Genomic DNA, 17,628 nt, shown 5'->3' with positions numbered 1-17,628 from the left:
TCGCTCCTGGCAGGCTCGGGGGACCATGTGGGGTGCCAGAATTCGAATCACCGTCCTTCTGCATGCAAGGCAAATGCCTTACCTCCACGCTATCTCTCCGGGCCCCTTGAGTTTCATTCTTTTTTTTTGGGAGGGGGCCACACCCAGTGGTGCTCAGGGGTTACTCCTGGCTGTCTGCTCAGAAATAGCTCCTGGCAGGCACGGGGGACCATATGGGACACCGGGATTCGAACCAGCCACCTTTGGTCCTGGATCGGCTGCTTGCAAGGCAAACGTCGCTGTGCTATCTCTCCGGGCCCGACTTTCATTCTTAACAGTGTTCCAACTCTTGTCCCTGAGGAAGCTGGCTCGCTGCTGTTTTATGTGGATTTTGTTGTTGTTGTTGTTGTTTGGTTTTGGGGCCACATTTGGTGGCACTCAGGGGTTACTCCTGGCTCTTGGCTCAGAAATCACTCCTAGCAGGCTCAGGGGGAAACCGTGTGGGATGCCGGGGGTTGAACTCGGGTTGACCTTCATGCAAGGCAACCACCCTACCCACTGTACTATCTATCGCTCTGGCCCATATACAGCTGTTTTAGATCCTCTGCTCAACAAACTGACCGAGCAGCACCAATAATTGAGTCTTCCATCAGGATTGCTGGAGATTCCTCCAGAGCCCAGGAGAGAGCACCAAAGGCAGGAGCATTAAGCTCATGGTGGGGTTTCCAGCACTGCATGGTTCCCCCAAGGTAGCACCAGAGAGGTCCTGGAGGCCCCCCAGCACTGCTGACCAGGAGCAGCACTAGGCCTGAACATTACTCGGGGGGTAAAAACCCACTCCCGTTTCTTTTTAAAAAGTGTATTTGTTTGTAGCGGGGCTTGGGTGGCGGGATGCTCACTTCTTTTCTCACAGGATCAGAGAGGCTAAAACTTTAGCTAGCTAGGTTTTAAGCAAGCACCTCGAAGCTCTTTTGTCAGGCAAATTTGGAGACCCTTTCCTTCTGGATTCGCCTCTTTCTTAGCTAATCTTTGGAAGCTTTCAGTCCTAAATTTAGGCTGTGAGTGCCAGAGCAGTGGCCCTGGGGTGGGGGTGGGGGGCAGAAGAGCAGCTCTTTGCAGTCCTGGCCCAGCTGCAGTTCAAGGCTATCTGCTCAGCCAGGCTTGGGGCCTGGGTGCCTGATAAGAAGCCGTCTGTGCTGGGCTCCCCGAGTTGAGGTGAAAAGGGGCCTGCAGAGCTTATGCCCCATTTGCCTTGAGGAAGAAAAAAGACTGGAATAAAGACAAACGCCAAGTTCACACCAGTGCCAAGAGGTTTTCAAGCTCCAGGGGATTGCCAGGAGGTTGCATTTTTCAACTACCCCGCTTACACATATGGAGACAATGGGTCCCCAAATTGGGAGGACTGAGGCCACATCCGTGGTGCTTCTTGTAGAGGGTACTCAGAGGACCATGCGGGTGCCAGAAATGGAAATGGGACTCCCGTGTACAAAACATGTCTTAATCCCTTCGACTCATCTCTGAGACTTGTGAAAAGGTCCAATGCATGGAGCACTTGACCTCCCAGCAGCTTTCTACCAATCTATTGTGGGGGTGCAAGACAAGACAGTCATGTTTTTCCCTGGGCTTTAGAGGAGCACCTGTGGTCAAGCACCAGTGTCCTGAGAAGTGACATGCCTCTGGATTTGCTCAACCCATGAGAGAGAGAGAGAGAGAGAGAGAGAGAGAGAGAGAGAGAGACAGAGACAGAGACAGAGACAGAGACAGAGACAGAGACAGAGAGACAGAGAGAGAGAGACAGAGAGAGAGACAGAGAGACAGAGAGAGAGACAGAGAGAGACAGAGAGAGACAGAGAGAGAGAGACAGAGAGAGAGAGACTAAAGAGTGTGTGTGTGTGTGTGTGTGTGTGTGTGTGTGTGTGTGTGTGTGTGTGTGTGTGTGTGTAGGTTGAATAGGGAAGTGTGGAGGCGCCCTGCAAAAGAAGCTGCCCCAGCACCCAGGGGGTTGTTCCCCAAACCTCCAAAGACATCCTCACTTCTCAAGACCTCAAGCCCTCCAGGTGTGTCAGCAAGCTTGCTTGCGTGCCTGGGAGTGAGTTCTGACTCTCTTCTGAACCCAGCCCGAAGAAATCCGCTGTGTCAGAGAAACGAAAAGGCCCAGCAAAACCCCCCAGAAAACTGCAAAGCCGGATGAGTTCATCCACGTGGCACCAGAACAAGCCAAAAGAAAAAAAGAAAAAAAAGAAAAAAAGAAAAAAAGTGGGGGGGGGGGGGCGGGGGAAGCGGTCCGTCCCGCCCCTGCTGGGAGGAAGAGCTTTGCGGGGAGCGTTAGTTAAACTTCTGACACCGCCTGTCCGGGACGCAGCAGCGGGGAGACACCCGCTAAGCCGCTGGGCCGGGCCTGCAAACCCCCCTGCCAGACGGGACCCCAAAACCCGCACCCCGGGGCGCAGCGCGGGGGAGCCGCCGGCCCTTTAAGGCCCGAGAGGTGCGCGGTCTCTTTAAGGCAGGTCTCGGTTTCTGTTTTCGGAAGGAAGTGACGGGGGGTGGGATTGAATGAAAAGCGCAAAAGCGGGTCGGGGAGCGCAGGAATTGGGGGCCGCGGCGCGGGGTGCGCCGTGCCCACGGGGGTGCGCGCGGCTGGGCGCTGCTGCCCAAACGCGCGCTCGCCCCGGCCCGGCGCTCGGGGGGCTGATCCGGCCCGGGCCCGGGCGTGGGGAGTAGCGGGGAGCCCCCTCCGTGCGCCCCGAGCGCGCCCGCCCGCCACTTGGAGAGAACTTTTGGTTGTTGCGCGCGTCCCGGCCCCGCGCGCAATTACGCACGGGCGCTCCGCAGTCTGGGCCGCCCGGGGATGCCCCGATCCGGCCTCTGCGGGGTCCCCACGGCGCCCCCCGCGCTGCTGCTACTGCTGCTGCTGCTGCTCTGCTCTTGGCCGCTGCGAGGGTCGCCCCGCGCCCTGGCTGCGGGGTCCGGGGCGCCCGCCGAGCTGCGGGTCCGCGTGAGGCTGCCCGACGGCCAGGTGACCGAGGAGACCCTGCAGGCGGACAGCGACGCGGACAGCATCAGCCTGGAGCTGCGCAAACCCGACGGCGCCCTCATCTCCTTCACCGCCGACTTCAAGAAGGTGAGGCCGCGCCCCCCCTCCAGCCCACCCGCTGGAGAGCACCCCCTATCTCCCCGCCTTGGGGAGTCCCCCTCGCTGGTGGCCGGGGAGGGAGGCCACGTCGTCCGCAATGTTTCAGTCTCTCCTCTCTCTCTCTCTCTCTCTCTCTCTCTCTCTCTCTCTCTCTCTCTCTCTCTCTCTCTCTCTCTCTCTCTCTCTCTCTCTCTCTCTCTCTCTCTCTCTCTCCTCCCCTCCCATCCAGGGACCCCCTTCTCTTCGCCCTCTGTCCATCAGTCTATCTTCACCCCAGCCTCTGACCTCTTGGCCACCTCCTCTTGCCCATAAGTGAGTGCTCCCTTCCCTGGAGCTTTGAAGAATTTCTCGCCCTCTGGGGAGTCATTTCCCTGATCTAGCGGTTATGGGTTCTGCCATGTGTTCTGGGACAAGGGACTGTCCATCTTTAGACCCTGTCTAGGGCGCTAGGGCCCCCATTCTGATATCTTGGAGTGGGCACATCTGTCTACTGCTGGGCAGGGGAAGGGAGGTTTCTGGGAAGAATTGTGTTGTGTGTGTGTGGTGGGGGGAGGTTTCTTCCACTCCTAAACTCTTCTCTGGTCTGAAAAGTGGAAGCATGTCTCAGAAGGAACCGAGAAGAGCCTCAAATGAGACAGACCCCCTCATTCTAGGAGAGGGGATCCCCTTCTCCTGCTGTGCTGGAAGCTGAGTTCAGATTGTGGGATTCCCTAGTGCCCCGGAGGTGGGCTTGGCATGCCAGGGCTGGCACTGCAGCTTGGAGGTTCTTGCTGATGATTCTCAGGAGCAGGGCCTAGACAGCTGTGAGGTTCCGCTGTGCCCCAGCCATGCTGGAGAGGGAGTTGAGGCTTAGGACTCACAACTCCCCTAGTTTCTCTGTTCCCCCTTAAGCAGAAGCAGCTGGGGGGTGGGGGAGGACCAGTGAACCTATCATAGGACCAGGGGCAAAGCCTGACTTGAGTTTGGTGAGGAGTTGGGTGCTGGTATTGGTGTTGGATTCTGGGGAGTGGGGAGCAGGTATGGGGGTGGAAGGCATTCTCCTAGAAGGCCAGAGGAGTCTATGGTTTTGGGGTGCAGTTTGTCCTTCCCTTGCTCAATAAGGCCTAAGGTCTTTAAGTAGGGGCAAGTGAGTGTGTGTGGAAAGAGGGGAGCTAAGGACAGACCTCACACCCCAGGTCCAAGAGATAGCAGGTCCTCGAACTTGGTTGATTCTGGTTCCATCCTCAGCATCCCATCTTTCCCTGGACCCGCCTGGGGGTAATTCCTGGGCACAGAGCCAGGAGTAGGTAGGTCCTGAGCACTTTCAAATGTGGCCCACCCAAAAAGTAGGGCCTCTCCTTTCGGCCCATCCAAACTTGAGGACATTTTGTCAGCAAGGCCTCAATGAGTTAATCCAAGGACAAAAACCTCATCCTGTCCAGTGGCCTGCCCTTTGCCCACTTCTCTATCACCAGCCTACTGGCAGAGAGATTCTGTCCTTTTGAGTGCCTTGCAACCCAGCCAGGACTGAGACAGGTTGATAGACAGTTGTTTTTTTTTGTTTTTTGTTTTTTGTTTTTGGCCAAGTGGTTCTCAGGGGTTACTCCTCGTTCTGCACTCAAAAATCACTCCTGGTAGGCTCAGGGGACCATATGGAATGCTGAAAATGTAACCTAGGTCGACCTCATATAAGGCAAAAGCCCTCTCTATTGTGCTATAACTCTGAGCCCTAAGCTGAACTTTTATGGTTCTGAGCTGCTGCTGGGCTTAATTGGGGGGGGGGGTTCCACACTTGGGGGTGGCGGCAGTGGCACTCGGGGGTTACTCCTGGCTCTGCGCTCAGAAATCGCTCTTGGCAGGCACGGGGGACCATATGGGATGCTGGGAATCGAACCACTGTCTGGTTCTGGGTTGGCCGCATGCAAGGCAAGCGTCCTACTGCTGTGCTATCTCTCCGGCCCATGGGCATAATTTCTTTGCTCAGTGGGGGCCAGATGGAAGCAGGATGCAGGAAGAGGCATCTGTGGGGAGAACTGGAGTTAGCCCCTTCCCCTTCTGCGCCCAGAAATTTCCAGGAGAGCCTGGAACCCCGAAACTGTCATTTCACTGCCAGGACTCCATCTGGAGTGGAGGAAGTAGCTCCTGGAGCTCTCCCTTACCAGCTCCCAGCTCAGCCGGCCTTGGGGTAGGGTGGGGTCCGGGAACTGGGGTGCAGGGTAACCTCACTCATCTGAACTGGCAGGTAATCCTTCAACAGAGTGGTCCACCCTTGCTCTTCATCAGGGACACAATTTCCGAGGAAGTGAGTTCTGTCTTGGAGTCATGATTTGTCACGAGGAAGCGGCCCCGGGCATGAGCTTTAGCACTGTGCCCTGCACCCCTTTGGGGAGGATGGGAAGAAGCAGTTGTCAGTGCACTTGGAAATGCCACGTTTGCCCCTGACCATCTCAGGGTGCCCCTGTGTGACCCTGCTTGGTGCACAGTGACCAGTGAGGGCAAAAGCTCCACAAAACACCAGAACTCTGTAGAGAACTCAGAAACTGTGGGAGGAGGTGTTGGGGGAGACCAGCCCTGTGGCTCTTCACTCTGGATGTCCAGATGCCCTCTGCACTGTGGACAAACCCACAAGAATGAGCAGGGATGTTTCCACCACTGCGTTCCTTTGCCAGTGTTCAGGACTGCTGAGGCCCTGCCAGTTCCAGCAAGGAGCAAATGTGTCCTTCTTCGCCCTTGAGGGGGTGCAGTCACCCCCTGACAATGGTGGGAGCCCCGGCTTTCCTCACTCTACCCATATCTGCAGACATTTGGTGTTTGCCCAGTTGCCCTGGCCCAGTCTCACTGGTTAGACTTGCCCTTTGGAGCAGGAAGTACCCATCCTTGACCTATGCTGATAACCCCTGTGCCCTCCTTTACGCCCATCTGGCAGCTTCTGATTTAGGGTTCTGTTCTCACCCACCAATGCTGCCATGGAGTGGGGAAGTGGTCCCAGAGGCCAGTGCAAAGGACAAGGGTCTGGGGCCTCCGTCAGCATTGAGGCCCTGCCCAGTGGGTGGTGCTACCATCCAAAACTAGTGGCTCGCACACCTGGGTGTGCTTTAGGGCTCCCTTGAGTTTAATCCTCAGCATGGTCCATATGTAACGCCAAAACAAGGCAGGAAGGGGCTGGGGTCTCTTTAAATGTATGAAATCCCCAGAGACCATGGCCCAATGCCAAGCACTACAGTAGATTCAGGTTTAGAATACTGTGTTCAGGGGTCACCAGGGCCATATGCAGTGCTGTGGGGATAGGATGTTGGTACCTGCGGTAGTCCCCAGAACTTGTTGAACAGCAAGGCCAGGCAGGGCAAGGCACCAGGAGGACATTAGGGTTCACTGCTGGAGGAAGGCAGGGCCCCTGGAGCTTGCCTTTCCCCAACAAACTCCCAGCCTGTCTGCACCGTGTGTGGACTTTAGACCAAGTCCACCAATTCCTGCTCCCGCCCCAGCCTTTGCTCCTGCCGCATGTCCTTTCAGGGTGTCTACACACAAAGCCCTTGGGCATGCAGCCTGGGCCCCCATCTGTTCCCTTCCCCCCAACCTCCCTGTTGTCCTTGTATCTGAGTATCCTAAAGCTGGGGAAGAGGTGAGTCATATTCCCAGCAGCCATGTGGCCCGGATGGGGCAGCCCAGAGAGGACAGGGCTACGTGTGGCTACATCATGGGCAGTGGGGTGGGGAGGGCCCCCTGGGGTGCTGAGTGATGGTCAGGTAAGCAGAAACCTCTGGGGTTGAAGGGGTCCCTTAAGGTAGCTCTGAAGGAAGTGGGGGACGTTGTGGGCCCAGAATCTACATGAGTGGTGGGGACAGCCCAGAAAATGGAGTGTGGAGGGACAGGGATGGTCGCCTAGGACTGCTGTTCCAAGAAGATCCTGGGAGATTTGGGGCTGTGTGAACCTGTCTGGCTCCTGTAGTAAGGCTGTGTGGGTGGGAGGTGTTGGGGAGCAGATTGCAGGTGGGTGCCACTGGGAGAGACTGGCTTGTTCCAGGAAAGAACAGGAATTTGGGGGAGCCTCCCTGCATTTCATCCCTTACCCCTATTGGTTTGTTCAACCCCCCATTGGTTCCATCTGGTCCAGGACCCATTCTGGTTCTCATCTTCCATGCCCAGACTGTAGGGGTCTTCTCTGAGATTAGGGGGTACAGGTCTGGGTGAAAGTAGGGGACCCCTTCTCAGGCATGTGAGTGAGTAGGACAGTGGGGATGTGGGCCTGGAAGCCATATATTATTCCCGGAGGTGGGTGGAGGACAGACATAACCTCTGAGTCTGGCTGCTGACAACATTGGGGTGTTAGATTATTGGGGACCAGGCCCTGTTCTCACTGAGATTGCAAAAAAGCCAGATACAAGATCTCTGTCCCTCTCTCCGGCCTCTGGTAATGATGTGACCTCCTGGTCATGGACTTGGCCTGGCTCGGGGTGACTCCCTTGTACCACCATGGGTACCCCACAATGCCCAGGGCACACAGCTCCCACTTTGGGCTGCAATCCCATAGAGGCATGCTCCTTCCCTGCCATGGAGCCCCCAGCCTGAAGTGGAGGATAAATATTTAGATTGGCCCAGCCTGGGCTCTCCATCAGGTGCTCGGGTAAAGACAAGATGGCAGGGAGGGTGGCCAAGACTCCTGTGAGAACAGGGGTGGGGGCTCTGCTTTCGGAGGAGCCTGGAGGCAGGATCCCCAGCTGCCCCCATGAGAGGTTCGGAAGAGTTGGTCCCTACAGCCATTTTGGGGCCGAGGAAGGGGGTGGTGTGGGGGCCCATGAGGGGCAATGCATGTGTGAGAGATTTCAAGGGTGTCTTGAGGAGGAATGAGGAGCAGGGGAACTGTTGGCATGTGTGGTGCAGTGGAGGAACTGGGGGGCAGACTGGGCCTGAGGCTGAGGTGGAGGCATGCGGCAGGGGGGCAGCATGCTTTCCTTGGGGGAGAGCTGAGGAGGGGAGCGATGGAGGCCTGTGAGGAATGCACAGGGTGGTCTTGGCCTTTGATGGAGGGCAGGACCCACAGTGCCGTGGGGACACAGGGGCCGGCCCAGACACCCCAGAGCAGTGCAGGGAGAAGGAAGCTTCCTGATGAGGCTGGAAGAGTTTCAAGAATCAGGCAGAGGGGTAGGAACAGGAGTAAGACGGCCTTGTAACAAGGCCTAGCTGCCCCTTGTTTTCTCCTGGTACAGTCAGGGAAACTGAGGAAAGTGGAGTAAAATTCTACATCTTCATCCTCTGGGAAACAGAGAGGTGTTCTTCTGTGTGGGGTGTGGGACACCAGCTGCTACAGCACAGACTTCAACATGGGGAAGCCCTGCTGCCAGACCCATAGGTAGGAGCCCTGAGCACTGCCATAGTGGCCCTCAAACACCGCTGGTATACCTCCCTAGCCTCAGAAGGACCCAGGGATCTGACTTTAGGCACAAGCCCTGGTCACAGCCAGCCTGGGGCCTGCCCATAGCTAACCCCTGAGCCCATCATGGCCAGGGGCTACATACGTGTTCCCCAAGGTCACCGCAGCAGTCAGGCCAGACCTCCACTGCCCATGCCAGGGCCCAGCCTGGGGGCTGATGGGACACATGGCAGGGCCAAGAACGCCACGTGCACCACCAGTGCTGCTTGAGCAATGACCCAGCAAGGCTCAGGTTTCGGCCCTGTGCTTCTTCCTGGAGCCTGTTCCAGAACTCACGAGTGGAATCTTCCAGAAACATCCGGTGTAGGGAGTTTTGACCGCCAACCCTCGTCACAGTCCCTCTGCCTTGGGTGTCAGCCATGCCCATGGGCATCATTCCAGGAGACTAATGGGCAGCTCTATTCTTATTATTATTTATTATTACATCGTTTGATTTTTCTAATAATTCTTAATATTCTTTAATAATAAATTAAGAACAATTAAACATTAATATAATGATAATATTGCTAACATTATTAATAATCTAGGCATTATTCTTCCCCTAGTCTTTTTTTGGGGGGTCACACCCACAGTGCTCAGGGGTTACTCCTAGCCCTATGCTCTGAAATTGCTCCTGGCAGGCTCAGGGGACCATATGAGATGCTGGAATTCAAACCACTGTCCTTCTGTATGCAAGGCAAATGCCCTACCTCCATGCTATCTCTCTAGCCTCGCCCCCTAATCTGAAATTGGGGAAGAGGACAGGGTCCCTGGAAAGGAGAATGGGGCCCTGGGAGTGAGGATGGATCCCTGGGAGGGAGGACAGCCCTGTTTATTCCCGAAATTGGGTAAGAGGACAGGACCCCTGCAAGCGGGGATGGGGCCCCTGGGAATGAGAACGGGAGGGGTGAAAGATGGGTGAGCAGGGTTTGAGGATCCAGAAGCTGGGCTCCCACATCCTCCCCACGACCAGCAGGTGGAATGTGGTTTTCTGGAGAAAGGGCTTCGGCTTCTGCACTCAAACCACTGACCCCAATGGGGACATGGGCAGGTCTCAGTGTTTCTAATAGAACAGCTGGTTATTTAGCTCGGCTTTCAGTTCCAGAGTAAGCCAGGTGGCAGCGAGCACTGTGAGTAAGCTCAGGCCTTTCAACTGGACTGCCTGTATTAAAATACAATATCTAAGCGGGAGGGCATTTGCCTTCCATGCAGCCAACCCAGGTTCCACCCCCAGTATTCCTTATGATTCCTTGAGCACTGCTAGGAGTAACACCTGAGCACTGCCAGGTGTGGCCCCAAAACAAAAACAGAAACCGGAAGCTCCAACGTCAGGGACAGAACATACCCAGAGGACTCAAGTTTGACTCCTGGGGCCACCTCCCTGCTCCAAGTGGCATCCTGCACTTCTGCTGGGCACCACGAAAGAGATTCAGCTATAATTATGTCAGGCCTGTGCCATGACCGGAAGATGTGGCCCCCACCAAGAACCATGGTCTATCCAGCCCCATCATTATAACCTAAGCCTGCAGAGGACTGCAGTGGGGAGAGCCCGGCTCAAAGGACTAGAGATTGTCCAATGGTCAGAACACATGTTCCTGTACTGGTTTGATCCTCAGCCCCCCCTGGGAGCGCCCCCCCCCCCAAGCCCAGCCCATGCTGGGAGCAGCCCTCTCTGCAAACCCAGAAAGGCAGAGACACTCCCCTCTCTGCTCTTTAGTTGCGTCGGATAGACCTCACTTCCCACCCACCCTCACCCCCCACCGTTAAATGGACTCAGCTCCCTTTAAGTGGACAGTGATTTGTTACCTCTACTTCTGAGTGTCCACCAGGGTGTGGCTGCCTTTGTGAGAATGTCTCATCCCTCTGTCCGGGAAGCTGACATTTTTGTGGCCTCCAGCCATTGTCATTGACACCTTGACCCAATGACTAGTGGCAGGGAACCTTTAAACATCCGGGTCAGTCCCTGATCTGGTGCAGAAACTCAGGTGTTTCCTCTTCATGCATGGAGGCTTGTGGTGGGGCAGGAGGCTAGTTCAGGGGTATGAGTAGACTGTGCCATCTTCACTCCTCATGGTCTGAGCAGCACAGGTAGGTGCACCTGAAGGAGTGCCGAAACTGGGGCTAAAGCAATAGTACATCAGGGACAGTGTTTGCCTTGCAAGTAGCCGAGCTAGATTTGATTCCTAGCACCCCATAATGGAACCCTAAGCATGCCAAGAATGATCCCTGAGTGCAGAGCGAGGAGTAGTCCCTGAGCACCACTGGGTTTAGCTCCAAACCCAAACCACACAAAATAGTTGGTATTGGTTCTTGGACACCCCGAGCCCCTCCACCGCGTGTGGTTTGGGAGTAGTTTAGGAAATGTTCTAGAGATGAAGCTATTGATATTCCTTATAATGTCCCCGGGATGGGTGGGGCTCCTGTCTATGGTTCCCATGAGGGGAAATTTGGGGTCAAGTCCCTACCTTCATAGTTGGGCCACTTCTGCACACCCTGGAACAGGATGGAGTTCTCCTTCCTTGGCCTGCAACCTAGACCTGGCTGGTCCCAGTCACAGGAAGTGAGAAGGTCACAGGAAATGGAAGGGGGTCATGGGAAATAAGAGGATCACAAAATGCTAAGGTCACAGGAAGCAATGGGAGTTACAGGAAGTGAGGAAGTACAGGGGGTCACAGGAACTAATAGGGGTCACTGGAAGTGAGGGATTATAGGAAGTAAGAAGTCACAGGAAGTGAGTGGTCCTTGGGAGGCAGAGTTTGGGGGCTGGGTTTCAGTTCATTTGTGATCCCCTGGGCCAGGATCTCTTTAGCTCCCATCTAGCTTTCTGGATCTTTTGGTGTACCCACTGTTATCCCCAAGCTCATTCAGGAGCTGTTGGCTGATTCACTTTGGAGTTGGGGGAGCCAAGGGCAGGACTAACTTGCAGAGCACTGTAATACCAAGTCCCCCAGGGAATCTGGGCCCTCCATGGTGAAGCCAGAGCCCTGAGGAGCATGAACAAGGCTGACCCCTAACGTGGGGCAGGACTATGGGGATCTGGCGGGAAGAGCAGTTTGGGGTCAGGGGACTCTAGGGGAGATTTAGAGTTGTCAGCCTCTCAGTGTGGGGACACAAGTTCTCAGGGCCTTACGGGGAGGGCATCCCACTCCATGGCCATGTGTTCCCACCTCATTCACTGTAATCCAATAACGAGGTGCCCAGCTGTGGTCCTTCACCCATCCGGAAGCTTCCACTGGTCAGTGTATTGTGGGCAAGGACCATGTGAACTTATGATGGAGGGACAGTGAGGATGGGGACTTGGGGACAGAACGATAATCATGGGGAGGGCATTTGCCTTGCATGTGGCCAACCCCGGTTCAATTCCTAGCATCACAGATGATCCCCAAGCTTGCCGGAGTAATTCTTGAGCACAGAACCCTGAGCACACCCACACATGAGAGAGAAAGAGAGAGAGAGAGAGAGAGAGAGAGAGAGACAGAGAGAGACAGAGAGAGAGAGAGAACGAACAAACTAGAGAGGGAGAGAATGAGAGGGGGGGGGAGAGAATGAATGAGAGAGAAACAGACTAGAGAAAGAGAGAAGGAGAGAGAGAACCAACTAGTCTTCCCAGGCTCTGCTCTTAAGGATGCAAGAGAGACAGAGACAGAGAGCACAAACACTAATACCCCCCGGGTTCTGCTCCTAAGAATACTCTGGGGGACTCTGCTCCCCAGCCTCCCTGACCCCCTTCCCTCTCCTGCAGGAGGTGAAGATCTTCAGGGCCCTGATCCTAGGGGAGCTGGAAAAGGGGCAGAGCCAGTTCCAAGCGCTGTGCTTCGTCACCAGGCTGCACCGAAATGACATCATCCCCAGCGAGGCCATGGCCAAGCTCCGCCAGGTGGGACCTCTCTACCCCCCATGTTCCTGTGCCCATCACCCCTGCACCCCACGTTCCCATGCCCCTCACCCCCTCTGCTCCTCACCTCACAGTCCCTGCACTTCGAACACCTCTGCCTCTCACCCTCACCCCTTATACCTACACTCTTTTGTTTGGTTTGGTTTGGTTTTGGGGGTCACACCCAGCAGCGCTCCGGGGTTACTCCTGGCTCTATGCTCAGAAGTCGCCCCTGGCAAGCACAGGGGATCATATGGGATGCCAGGATTCAAACCACTGTCCTTCTGCATGCAAGGCAAATGCCTTATTTCCATGCTATCTCTCTGGCCCCCTATACCTACACTCTTTACCCTTCCTCCTTGTACCCCTCACCCCTGCCACCCCTCACCTTCATGCCCCTTACCCTCGTACCCCTCACCCCTCAGTTCTTCCCTGGACCCCAGTGCTCTGTTATCTTGTCCTGTTATCTCCAGGTCAAATCTACGCTCCCCTCTCAAAGCCTGACCCCTCACTGAGCTGACCATTTTACCACACCCCACTTCCAGCTTCCCCCAGGGCCCTCAGGCCTGCTGCCCTCTGCCTGTTCCTGTCTGGGTCATGGGGCTCCCTGCCTGGTCTCACAGCACCCATGTTCCTCCTGCAGCATCAATTAAGAACTGAGGGCCAGGACTTAGCCTATGCAGGGGTAAGGGTCTCACCCTGTGTACTTCCCACCTGGGTTCACCCCCCCAGCAGGCCAGAAGCAAATCTTGAGCTCAGAACTGGGCCAAACACACTCACAAATGAAAAAGTCAGTGGGGACCAGGGCGAGGGTTTACGTGTGGAGCACATGACAGGTCCATGTGAGGTCCTGAGTCCAGGGATCCTGGGGTGACTGAAGTCCAGGTCCCATACCACGCCATCACTGAGCAGAGTGCCCCAAGAGAGAGGCGTGGGCCCCTCCAGCACCATGGGGTGGGGTGGCTGCTATTAAAAGAGGGAGCCAAAATGATAGCACACTGGATAGGGTGCTTGCCTTGCATGTGGCTGTCCCCAGATCAATCCGCTACATCCCATATGGTTCTCTGAGCCTGCCAGGAGTGATTTCTGAGCACAGAGCCAGGAGTAACCCCTGAACAGTGCTGGATGTGGCCCCAAACAAACAAAAAGGATGCAGGGACGTGTTTGCTATAGTTTCAAAGCATCTCATCATGGGGAGCTGCTCCTTCCTTTTCAGAGGGACCCTCGCCTCCCACAGTCTCTCCTGAGTCCCCTGGTTCAGCGTCCCTCACCCACCACCCCTGGGTGCAGAAGGTGGAAACTGTTTATCTCTTTCCCTGTGGAAGAAGGCTCTAGACCACCGCTGGGCTGGCCTGGTACCAGGGCTTATTTCCCAGAGAGCTAGCCCTGTACTGCTAGCCCCTAACAGGTCTTTTCATTCTGCAATTCTGGGTAGGGCTGGTTGGGCAGGCTTGACCACACCCCAAGTGTATGCCTGTCTGCCTGGAGCCTGGGTCTGACATCTGGATCCTGAGCCAGAACAGAAGCTCCCTGACCCCAGCTGCCCAACGAACCCCTCACCCCTCATGGCCAGTCAGTAGGAGTGACAAATATATCTGTTTGTTTTTGCTACAGAAAAATCCACGGGCTGTAAGGCAGGCTGAGGAGGTGCGGGCCCCCGAGCATCTGCATATGGACATGGCTGTCAACTTCAGCCGGGGGGCATTGCTGAGCCCCCATCTCCGCAATGTGTGTGCTGAGGCCGCCGATGCCATCTACACCCGCCAAGAGGATGTGCGGTTCTGGCTGCAGCAAGGTCAGCCTTCGGGGGATCTCTGCGGCTGCTGGGTCCTCACAGCTCGGGGCTGGACAGGGAAGGCTTCCTAGAGGAGGACACTTGTGTGACTCTTCAAGTCAGAGGGCAAGGAGGGAAGGACCTCTCCCTGGTGGGGTCTCATTGCTGTGACTCTGCCAGGCTCCTGAGAGGGAGGGTCCCTGCAGCCCCCACCTTGTTCCTGCCCTGGGAGGAAATGCAGAAGCAGTGACTGATGTCCCTATGAGTATCTGATGGCATTGGTCCTTCTGCCACTGGCCAGACAGGACAATCCCTTCTTCCTGGCAACATTCCTAGCTGCCTCTAGGGTCTGAATTTGTTTGTTTGTTTTTGGGGACACATCCAGCAGTGCTCAAGGGTTACCCCTGGTTTTACGCTCAGAAATCACTCCTGGCAGGCTCGTGGGACCATATGGGATGCTGGGATTCGAACTACTGTCCTTCTGCATGCAAAGAAAATGCCTTACCTCCATGCTATCTCTCTGGCCCCTAGGGTCTGAGTTTTTGCTGTGCTTATGTCCTTCAAAGCTTCCCAGATTGGGGCCAGGCCAGCCTCTCCCAGGAACCTCCCTGGTTCCGCAGCATTCCACCCAGCCTCCTTGGGACCTTCTTATCCCCAGGTTTCTCCCCTCTGTATTGTTTTTGCCCTTATGGGGTCATCCCGGTGGAGCTCGGCCACCCAGGTCATGGGGTGGATTGATCCTGTGTTCCCGTCTATGCTGCTGGTACTCTAATCCCCGAGCTGTGTCTCTTGGCCCCGTGTGAATGTTTCATTTTTTGAGCCTGTGAAGGCTTCACAGCCCATGGGGGAGCACTCAGGATTCCTCAGGACTTAGCCTTGAGGGCTGCTGTACTGGGGGTGCTGCATGCTCGGTCCCTGGCCCCCAAGACACTGCCTGGAGCCTCAGACCTGCACATCTCCTGTCCAAGTGTCCTGCTAGGCTGATGTCCCTGCTTCTTGTCTTTGCAGGTGTAGATGGCTCCGTGTTCCAGGCCCTGCCCGAGGTGCCGCAGCCCCTGCTGGCACCCCGCTGCGGGCAGGTGGGGGACCGTGGGAAGGCCTGTGTTTGTCGCTTCGGCCTGAGCCTGCCCTGGTACCCCTGTGTGCTCAAGTACTGCCACAGCCGGGACCGCGCGTCGCCCTACAAGTGCGGAATCCGCAGCTGCGGGAAGAGCTACAGCTTCAGCTTTCCCGCCTTGCAGCGACAGCTCTGCCTCTGGGACGAGGACCCCTAAGCTCTGGCCTGCTGCCTTCCTCAGCAATTCTGGGCTCACAGAGACTGGGACACAGCATGAAGCCCCGCAGGCCCCTCCAGCACCCTTGTGCCTTTCACCTGGGGCAGAGTGGGGAGCCCCTCAACTCCCCTTCTCTGCAGCATCTCCCCGAAGTCTAATCCTGTATATAAACAACCGGATGTGACCCGGGATTTTTCTCGACTCTGAAGTCGGGAAGCTTGAAAAGGCACTGGGAGTCACCAGTCCACCACCTCAAATCTGGGGTGAGCTGGTGCTGTCCAGCAAGGCGGGCACATGGCCCCCAGAGGTGTATCCGCAGGGTCTGATGCCCCAGCCCCATTGTGGGGCTTCTTTTCGGTGCCACAGCCTCCCCACCCCTGACTCCCACACCCCAAACTGCCAAAGTGCCTTTCAGATCCACAGTGCTGCCCCCTGAGGCGTCAACTCCCCCAAACACGTTTCTGTAAGGTTCAGGGCTGGGGGGGGAGGAAATATGAAGTATGAGGAAAACTTGAATTCCAGATTTTTTAAAATGCAAAGTATTTATCGTTTGTACCAGAAATAAAAGTTTACGTTTGTACCTGCCAGCCGACTCCTGGAAGTTCCAGAAGAATTTAAGGCAGATGATGCCCCCTGGTGGCAGGAGAAGTATTTCCACCCCGAGGGAGCCCCAAGTGGGAGAATTGGACATTTTATATTTGTCTCAGGGATGCTCCTAGCATGGGGCTTAGGGGGAGTTGGGAATGGAACCTGGGGCTACCGTATGCTGCTGCTCCAGCTTTGTGAGTCTCTCCTGGCACCTCAGACTAGGCCTGGCATAGAGCCTGAGCATGGCTGGGTGCAGCCCCTAGATGAAACCATGTTTAGTCTGAAACCAATCTAAAGGTGCAGTGGTGCCAGAGGACTTCTTGGAGGGGTTGTGCATCAGTGGGGGAAACCAGGGCCCAGATGAGGGGGGTTTGTACTGAGGCTGAAAGGTGGAAGATTAGAGCAGGTGGTTAGGAAGGAAGGCAGGGAGGAGGGTGGCCGAGTTACCACAGAGAACCTCCCTTTAAGGTTGAGACACAAGTACAAGTGGCAGATTTGTCCTACAAAACTTTGGAGAGATAAGGGACTCTTGGGGCCAGGTCCCTGACTGCTGCTCTGGCCCTAAACAGGCAGCCCTGCACCCCAAAAATAGGCTCTTGTGGGGACAAATTTGGGTACCAGCTGGGCCAGATGGCTGGGCCAAGGCTGTTTGTTTCCCATGATCCGACTGTACTGGGCCCTTTTTAAGCAGCTGTGCTGGATCCTAACCCCCGAAATAGCCCCAGCTCCTGACAGGTGTGGGGGGGTGGGCAGGCCCTTAGCCCCTCCATCAGGCCCTCAGTCCAGAGTCATCAGTCTTGAGAAAGACAGCCTAGCCTCCCTCATGTACTCTTTCGCCCTCCCAGAGACCCCAACTGTTCTCCCCATGGTCAGGCCCCCAGCATCTGCCTAACATTGTGAGGCCTGGGGGAACCACATCACTAGGGGATGGGGTCCTGTGTGTGTCCTTTTCCCCACCTGCCTGTACCCTGGAGCAAGGCACTCAGGGCAGGCTCTGAACACTCAGTCAACACAGCCACACAACTCACAAACATTCACACACAGCTCAGTCACACACAGCGACATAAACAACTCAGGGGCCAGAGAGAGAGCATGGAGGTAAAGCGTTTGCCTTGCATGTGGAAGAATGGTAGTTCGAATCCTGGCATCCCATATGGTCCCCCGAGCCTGCCAGGAGCGATTTCTGAGCATAGAGCCAGGAGTAACCCCTGAGCGCTGCCGGGTGTGACCCAAAAACCAAAAAAATAAAAAAACAACTCAGTCACACGGTTACATTCATATATACAACCCATCTTCATGCTCTCCATGAACCAAATGGGCTAACCTGGGACCTCAGCCCTGCTGCTGGGAGGGGCAGAGAGGTCTGTGCAGACCACACAGAGCCAAGCCATGGGCTTGGTGGGAGAGGCCCCCTGGGGGACAGTGGTGCAGCTCCTTCCCAGGAAGTGCTGGGCATCCCCACAGGGCCTGTCTGGATCTGAGCCTACTGCTGGAGGGGCAGGCCTCTGACTCTGGGCGACCAGGGGGATCTTCCAGCTCCCCACTTCCTTCTTATACTGTCTCCTCCACTCCTTGTAGGGCCTGAGAAAATTTCCATCTTATCTGAGGAGCATATTG

At 55.9% G+C, this 17,628-nt stretch overlaps 1 protein-coding gene across 1 annotated transcript; it reads left to right on the top strand.

Annotated features, from left to right (window-relative positions):
- Positions 1-2,362: 2,362 nt before the first annotated feature.
- Positions 2,363-15,652, top strand: OAF (out at first homolog). The gene is made up of 4 exons (XM_049777970.1): positions 2,363-3,100; positions 12,244-12,378; positions 13,990-14,170; positions 15,158-15,652. Exons 1-4 carry the CDS (start codon positions 2,828-2,830, stop codon positions 15,421-15,423), a joined length of 855 nt encoding a protein of 284 aa, XP_049633927.1. The 5' UTR covers positions 2,363-2,827; the 3' UTR covers positions 15,424-15,652.
- Positions 15,653-17,628: the final 1,976 nt, after the last annotated feature.

The sequence above is a fragment of the Suncus etruscus genome, chromosome 8 (genome assembly GCF_024139225.1).
Source record: "Suncus etruscus isolate mSunEtr1 chromosome 8, mSunEtr1.pri.cur, whole genome shotgun sequence".
Classification (NCBI taxonomy): domain Eukaryota; kingdom Metazoa; phylum Chordata; class Mammalia; order Eulipotyphla; family Soricidae; genus Suncus; species Suncus etruscus.
Note: the sequence above shows the minus strand (reverse complement) of the source record. Positions and strands in the feature narration are given on the sequence as shown.